Genomic DNA, 8,132 nt, shown 5'->3' with positions numbered 1-8,132 from the left:
GATTTAAATTTAGACCATGAGAAGGGCCACGCTGAGGAGCCTCTGCTAAGCCAGACTCTCCACAGTGAACAGGAGTTACTGAAGGGGGTTGAAGGGGGAGACTTCTGGTGTGTCATCGGGGACCCAGTGAATTAGAAATGGTTAGAAGAGGAGCTGCGGTTGTTAAGGTGTTGCTACCTGTTGAATTGAATTGAATGGCGTGATTTCCCTCAAAACAAACTGGGCCACGGACCCAGAAGCTGAATTAACATGTTGTCAAATGTCTCGTATTTTAACACATGGACCTACAGGCTGTACCACAAATGTAGCCAAGAACCATTAGAGTTTCTTTTTCAGCTCAGTTATCCAACATACTGTGTGCAAAGGCTACGCAGAAAACTGAACACTGACAGCAGAGAAGCGCAGGTAAACAAAAAAAAAAAGATTTCCAGCCAAGGCGTTTGTTAGCCTTTGCTACCACCTGGCGGAGGAGCATGTGAACTTCATAAATTATTGTTATCATCACACATCTTGAAACAAGGGCTGTTCAAATGTATTAGTGTGAGTGTAACATTCCTAAATAGCTTCTCTTTTTTTTTTAAACCTATTTATCAATATTCAATCAGGATCATTTAAAAGAACAGATAATCGTGAACGCAACATGGAACGTTCCAGACTCTTGGCTCCTTCCATCTCCGCTCTGATTGGTCAGTTTCGGGAAGAGGAAATGAAACACTGATGGTTGTTCTCTTCATCAGCCTGTGGATGCTCCTCTGCTGATCAGCCCTTTGACAGTAAACCCAAGTTTTCTGTAAGGTAGTTGATTTATTTCACTCCGGGGTGTTTGTGCAGCCTTAGATAAGAGTGTTACCTTTGAGTTGATCTCGGTTCGCTTGTGAAGGCTAGTCTGGTCAGTCAGTTATTAAGGTCAACACAGGGCTAGCTGGCTAAGTAATGCTATCTTAAGATAACGCTGACTTATCTATTATTTTTGAAGGTCCTTGAATTACAAAGTAAAGTCACAACCCAGACTTGTGAAATAACCTCATCATTTTAGTAAATAGAGTCATTTCTGCTAAATGTTTGTTCAAGTTATTTATCTCAATTGCAGTATGTAGCAGGCTAAAGCTAACAACAAATGTTTTGTAAACCTGGTGGTGAATATTTACCATTGATTTTATTACATAGGACTTTTAATGTTTATCTTATCTTTCTATCTATGTAAGTTTATAGTCAAAAGCTTACAACTTTGTTAAATACAGTCATGCAGTCTGTCTGTTTCTGCTCTCCTGTCTTATTGAATTCATTACAAAACAAAAGCTCTCTGATCAGAGACACAATGAAACTACAGCTTTAGTGTTTTGGCAGCATCTTCATAGATTGAGCCATAGTTTAAGAAATTGGGCATTGACATTATGTTTCTGCAATCAACTCAAGAAAAGGTATCTACGATATAAAAAGACTGATCTGTAACCTGTATACGTTTCAGACTTAAATGCATGGTTATCCAGATAAATATGACAAAGTGATAAGATAAGATGTGTTCCAGCAGCCAGCATACATACAAACACACAACACAACACATATATACACACAAACACACAACACAACACATATATACATACAAACACACAACACAACACATATATACATACAAACACACAACACAACACATATATACATACAAACACACAACACAACACATATATACATACAAACACACAACACAACACATACATACATACAAACACACAACACAACACATATATACATACAAACACACAACACAACACATATATACATACAAACACACAACACAACACATATATACATACATATCTCACCCATACAAAAAAAACATGAGCCCACAATACAGTTTGATATATGCAACTCAGGCTAAAGTTTCAAGGTTTAAATGTCTTCTGTCCTTACTTAAAGGGGAGTCGTTATAAAGTGCAATTGCAGTAGGTAAAAAAAGTATTTTCTTTCTTTTGTTCACACACGAGATTGTGTTAGGGATGCATGTTATTGTCCATAATGTTCAACAGTTTCTGTATCATCCTTCTCCCCCCCATCACCACCTCCAGGGGCTCCCCAGCACAGAGCCAGCCCTCCTTATCAGCTTGTTAAGCTTTTTAGAGTCACGAGCCCTGATGCTGCTGCCCCAACAGATGGCTGCAAAGAAAATGGCACTTGCCACAACAGTCTGATAAAACATGGATAACATTTTGCTACACACTATAAAAGACCTAAGCTTCCTCAAGATGTAGATTTTAGATCATACAAAGCTCTGGTTGACAGCCTTTATATTGTCTATACTACAGGAGGGGGGACCTACCAACCGCCAACATGTCGAGCAAAAGGGCCAAGGGAAAGAACACCAAGAAGCGTCCTCAGCGTGCCACGTCCAATGTGTTTGCCATGTTTGATCAGTCCCAAATTCAGGAGTTTAAGGAGGCTTTCAACATGATCGACCAAAACAGGGACGGCTTTATTGACAAAGAAGACCTCCATGATATGCTGGCCTCATTAGGTAAAGTTTTCGACTACAATCTGTGTTATTAACGTTCACGTCTGTGCTCAAGAAAGTTTGTTTATTATGAGATTACAAAAGGAAATCTTGGTCGAACAAATATGACAACTTTTTTTTCTCTGTGAAGCATTTCTGTTCTGAGTGTGGGTAGTGAGTGAAAGCAAATGTCATGAATCTCAGTGACTGACCATTCTCAGGTAAGAACCCGACAGAAGACTACTTGGAGACAATGATGAATGAAGCGCCCGGCCCCATAAACTTCACAATGTTCCTTACCATGTTTGGAGAGAAGTTGAATGGCACAGATCCTGAGGATGTAATCCGCAACGCTTTTGCCTGTTTTGACGAGGAGGGCACAGGTGGGTTTAAGTATACAAATTAAACGAACACTGTTCTCAATCCTGCTAAGGCAATGTTGGCAGGCAGTTTTTGTTTTATTAAAGTACATGACAAAACAGTTATAGTTAGTGTTTTTGTCCCGTTTTAAAGAAGCAAAAAAATGTTGATGTTAGACATTGCAGCAACCTTAAATGCATAATGCCTAAGTTTGATTTTCACCTCACTTTTATGAAAAGTGTCTTCTCCTGCAGGTGTGATCCAGGAAGAGTACCTGAGAGAGCTGCTCACTACGATGGGTGACAGATTTTCAGATGAAGAAGTGGATGAGCTGTTCCGAGAAGCGCCCATTGATAAGAAAGGCAACTTTAACTACGTAGCATTCACGCGCATACTAAAGCACGGTGCCAAGGACAGAGATGATTAGTGACTGTAGCAGCTCTGGATGAAGCGTATTCTGTATAATCTGTGTATCTTTATTGGGTCTCTACTTAGAACAGCTATATCCTGTCATGTGGCTCATGACAAGCTTCACTGTGGTATAGCTCACTGAAGGTCATATGTTTAAGCTGCTTGTTGGACCCCCCCCCCCCCCCTCCTCTCTAACTCCTCAGAAGCTCATTTGCACATCTGTGAAAACACCACTAAAAGGGTCTGTATAAGCTACCATGGATAAAGCTGGAAATAAACTGAAACAAGACATCTGTTATCATGACTGCTTTGGTTTTTCTGAATCATGTGTCATTTTAAGGCAGGTACATGTTTGTAGATAGAATTGCGGTCTCAGATGAATCACAGATTTTCCAAAAATCTTTTATTTTAAAACAAACCAAAACACGTGTCAGCGTTGGTTTAAAGCATTTCCCATTCCAGTCAATTCAAAAGTTACATGATAACACAGGATCAATTACTGGATTTAACAGAAGGCGATGAATTAAATGTACAACAAATACATTTACATACACTATGGCCAAATGTATGAACAGCACCATGTACTTATTTTTCTGCTGTGGGCTCAAGTTACAAGTACTTATTCTCAAATTTGCCTAATGTCATTGATATAATTAAATGTCCCCCAGCAACAATCCTTATCAGACAAAAACTGGCACCACCTTTCAGTGAAAACATGAGATTTCCCCTGATGCACACAGACAAAAAAAAAAAAAGCATTTTCCCTGCTTTGTGATAGCACACGCAGCCTGACACTCAGATTTGGGCTGAACTGGGACGATTTCAAGTCCCCTCTTGTAGCCAATCATCAGGTTCATTTCTGCACCCAGGTTCCCACATTCTGTTAGGAAAGTTAAAAACCCTTACCTTTGTTTAAAGATATTTGAGTTGGGCCATTTTGCCTTTAATGGATAGGACAGCTAAAGAGAGACAGGACGTGTTGGAAGGAGAGAGCAGGGGATGACATGCAGCAAAGGGCCGAGGTCGGATTCAAACCCACAGTCGCTGCAAAGAGGACTATAGCCTCTGTACATGGGGCATGCAACATAACCACGAGACTATCCGGCCCCCGTGTCTGCTCACATACTTTTGACCCCTATGTGTAGCAAATGCGTTTTTTAAACAATTAACAGTTGGAATATCACAATGAAAAGAAAAACAAAACATGATTTCTCTATTTTCTTCCAGAGTTATTGATACACGGGCAACAGTTCTGACATATTTATGGATAATTCTGATAATTATTTGACCGTGGCAGTTTTATGATCATGAGTTTGGTTTGCTTTAAGGGGATCTGCCATAGTTTAAAGCACTTCTGATCCTTTCATAGTGCAACTGTGGGAACACGGGTGCATCTCATATCAGTCTGTAACCCAGACAACATATCCCAGATGTGGCTGACATCAAATTCTAGGAATTCTCTCATTCAATACACCTTAACAATAAATAGACAAGGAGCTGCTCCACATTTTCTGTACACTTTGCAGTTGCTCACAGAGCAATGTATATTGAGACTGTTGGCTCTACTCCGCCAAAGCGAGATTTTTCGACTGGATCTTTGATAGGTGGTCTGATATGCAAGCCTCGATCTTGTCACACTGTGCCAAGAAATCCTGTTGATGGACAATAATCACATTTGATAATATATCTCAGCATTTTCATGGGTTTTAGTGTCACTTAAAAGGTTTTTACCTGCACTGTCTTTACAAGTCCCTTTTTCTTCATTCTGCAGTCATTGAAATTTTCAGGAAGACTCTGTTATAAAGGTGATACAGAGTTATAAGTTAGTGTATAAATAAACGCTACACAAACATAAACACCTGAACAAAAATAGATTACCAGAGTATCAATCTGCTCCAGGATCTTCATGAACTGTTCTGCTGCTATTTTCACTCGGTGGTCAAGTTTACCCAACGCCTCTGCCTGGAGGTCTTTGGCAAGGAAGCCCTGCGCAGGGGGGAAAAAAAATGTTAAAGGTAAATTAAACACAAATAATCAGAAAAGATTTGACCATGAAGGAAATTAGGAATATTTAACACCACAACAGACTACATACATTCTTGAGTCCGGTCAACTCTCCGTCTACCTTCTCCAGTTTTTTGGCCGTCTGTTCAACAGACTTCTCGATGTCTTTCAGCTTCTTCAGTTCGACTTCTTCCTCGGGACTGTTCTGTTTGTAAATTATAGTTAATATCAGATGAGCGCACCAGAGACTCTACTTATGTAATGTGGTCTTACCCGCTTGCCAATCATCATGAGCTTGCAGCCTTCTTTTACTCCATAGCTGGTCAGACTCTCCTCCATGTCCTTGAGAGATTTTCCTGAAATTCAAGGAAGAATAAAAATAATCATCTTTTGGGTTTCAAGAGGGTCCTCGCTCGGGCCCCCCCCCAAAAAAAAAGTCAAGTTAAGGGTGAGACATATTCAAGTTCATTCGGCTGTGCAAGACAAGAGCGGCTCTGCAGTCTACCTTTGAATATCAGTTTCTGTGATGTTTGAGGTACTCCAGTTGCTTGTGTAAGAGCATCTGCCAGTTCTTTGACTGTTGGACCTTTGCCATCGTCTTCCCCGGTCAATGTGATGCTGTGCTTTGTGGATCCTGGAATATGAGAAAAGCAATCACACAACTACAAATGTCAGATTGAAAAACTCTCTCATATGGAAATGACCTTTTAAATGGTGCAACAATTTAAAGAACATGGCCGTAAATAATGTAATATACACACATGTTAAAGTCAAGTTTTACAACAATGGCAAAACACCAAGTACAGCTGTATATTACAAAAGGTGAAGTCTTCACTTAGAGAAAATCAAATACATGCATTTTATACAATCTGAGATTTTATATCGACAAAATGAGCATCTATAGATCAAATCTGAGGAACACAGACTCTTTCGAGAGCATGTGCACTTCAGGTTGTTTAGACTGTATTCCTGCATGTAGAGTAGAAAGGTGAATAAGTCAAAGACAGAACTGAGTTATTCGCTCATGTTTGGTAAAAGCTAACATTAGCTAACCCTTTCCTACTAGCGATGTGCGGTCGGTAGTGACTCACATTTTCATGTCTATCTACCCACTTTAAATACATTCACGACAATAAACCAAAACTGATTACCGTATGCAACTGTCACTGTTATCGTTTGCGCTGACATGTTTCTTTTCTGGCGTCTATTTATCACAACATAAATCACACAGCGTGCTAACAGTTGCTGGTTGCTAACTACTTCCGGGATTGACGGGAAACTCGAGGAGTCACTCAAGGTTTTCTTTGATTTTTTGCTTTATTAATGTTTTTAAAGCTTTATTTATTTATTTATTTATTTAACAATCATTGTTATATAATGCATGAATGCAACAAAGAGGAATGAAAACAGAAATTAATAAAAAAACAATAATAAGTAGTCAGAGGTCGAGCTAAAAATCAAAGAGTATTTCAAGGCTTTGTATGAAACTGTCCACAGTCCTGGAGGCTTTCTCGGTGGTCTGTCCTTCCAGTCTATACAGTTTCATTTGTTTTCTTGAATTGGTGGATATTGGGTTTCCTTTCAGAAAAATGTGCATTTATGGATATAATACCTGCCATGTAAAATGAGAGCGTTTAAAAAAAATGACACCAATATGATTTCATACAGGTTTTTCAATAACAGACAAAAACATCCTTTTTAATGTCAATTAATTTTAGTCCAACATAAAATTTTAAATACATGTTCAAAAACAATCCAGAAAAATGAACATATATGCATTAATGGAATGAATTAAAAATAGTCTTTGAGCCAGTTTTACAGAACACAAGATTCAGAGGTATAATTTCTGTATTTTTTAGAAAGCATTTTATTGGATAAATTAAATGAATAATTGTATCATAAACCTCAGCGATTTTATTTTTCATCAAATATTTGATTGATAATGACTTCATATCAGTTCCCAGTTGATGTTGTCAAAGTGATTATTCCCATTGTGTTTGCTGTCGGGACTTGTAGTGCAATGTATCTAAATAGTTTATAGTTAATACTGACGTCGTTCAGCAAAACATCTGTCTTAAGTATGGACTGCTCACTTGACACATTGCTGCCATACAGCAGTCTTAAATAACATGCAGGAGCTGCATAAAAAACAAACCTGTTAAACAGTACCCCCCACTCTTTTCTGCCAACAAAGGTCCAAAGTTTTGAAATTTTTAACATATTTTTGTCATATTCCTATTATCCTATCTTACTTGGCTCTTCAGAGTAAAATATAGTACATTTAAAAAAAAAATCATTCTTAACTTAAAACAAGTTCAAGAAAGTTTGTTTTTTATTTTATTTGTGTGTCACTATTAAAACTGAACTCTGAACTCTGCTCATGTTAATCTCTTTAGTACATTCAACTTCTCTGATTCATCTTCATCAAGCGAACCAGCCAGTCCTCCGTAGAGTATAATTGTTACACTGGAGGATACACTGAAGACTGGAACAGTATCCTGAAATTAGTTTTAATGTCCATCTTTAATTTTTGTTCTTTTTTGTTTTGTGATTCATTACAATGAAACTGTGTAGCAGTGAAAAGTTACACTGATAACATAAATAAAACTAACAACACACAATATGTAATAATAAATCTTGTGATTTATGACACAGATATCGTGGTGAGTCAAAAGGTAACAGAAGATTTAAAGCTCGGCACAGCTGACCTTTGAGTTTAAGGGTTATGTCGGCCTGCTTACATCTAGAAGTTTATGGCTCAAACATGTATTCTTGCCACCTTCCTCTTGATAATATGCTCTAAATGTAAAGTACAGCTGAAATCAATGTTAGAAGAATTGACCCTTTAGGGACCTCTCGTGTTCATCTC

At 38.3% G+C, this 8,132-nt stretch overlaps 2 protein-coding genes across 4 annotated transcripts; one reads left to right on the top strand and one right to left on the bottom strand.

Annotated features, from left to right (window-relative positions):
* Positions 1-115: 115 nt before the first annotated feature.
* myl12.2 (myosin, light chain 12, genome duplicate 2) lies at positions 116-3,563 on the top strand. Of its 3 annotated transcripts, none has more exons than XM_065954239.1 (4): positions 116-140; positions 2,304-2,512; positions 2,710-2,871; positions 3,088-3,563. In XM_065954239.1, the coding sequence occupies exons 2-4, from the start codon at positions 2,329-2,331 to the stop codon at positions 3,273-3,275; spliced, it is 534 nt and encodes a 177-aa protein (XP_065810311.1). In that variant the 5' UTR covers positions 116-140; positions 2,304-2,328; the 3' UTR covers positions 3,276-3,563. The 3 variants fall into 3 exon arrangements, with proteins under 3 accessions (XP_065810311.1, XP_020490802.1, XP_020490804.1); XM_020635146.3 differs by lacking the exon at positions 116-140 and adding an exon at positions 650-795; XM_020635148.3 differs by lacking the exon at positions 116-140 and adding an exon at positions 652-795 and having other exon boundaries at positions 3,103-3,563.
* Positions 3,564-3,640: 77 nt separating this feature from the next.
* On the bottom strand, positions 3,641-6,541 carry bag1 (BCL2 associated athanogene 1). The gene is made up of 7 exons (XM_020635226.3): positions 6,415-6,541; positions 5,769-5,897; positions 5,537-5,619; positions 5,355-5,468; positions 5,138-5,245; positions 4,991-5,053; positions 3,641-4,911 (listed from the first exon to the last, which is right to left on the bottom strand). Exons 1-7 carry the CDS (start codon positions 6,449-6,451, stop codon positions 4,822-4,824), a joined length of 624 nt encoding a protein of 207 aa, XP_020490882.1. The 5' UTR covers positions 6,452-6,541; the 3' UTR covers positions 3,641-4,821.
* Between the last annotated feature and the right edge of the window lie 1,591 nt (positions 6,542-8,132).

The sequence above is a fragment of the Labrus bergylta genome, chromosome 4 (genome assembly GCF_963930695.1).
Source record: "Labrus bergylta chromosome 4, fLabBer1.1, whole genome shotgun sequence".
NCBI lineage: Eukaryota > Metazoa > Chordata > Actinopteri > Labriformes > Labridae > Labrus > Labrus bergylta.
This window is presented reverse-complemented; position numbering and strand designations above follow the sequence as displayed.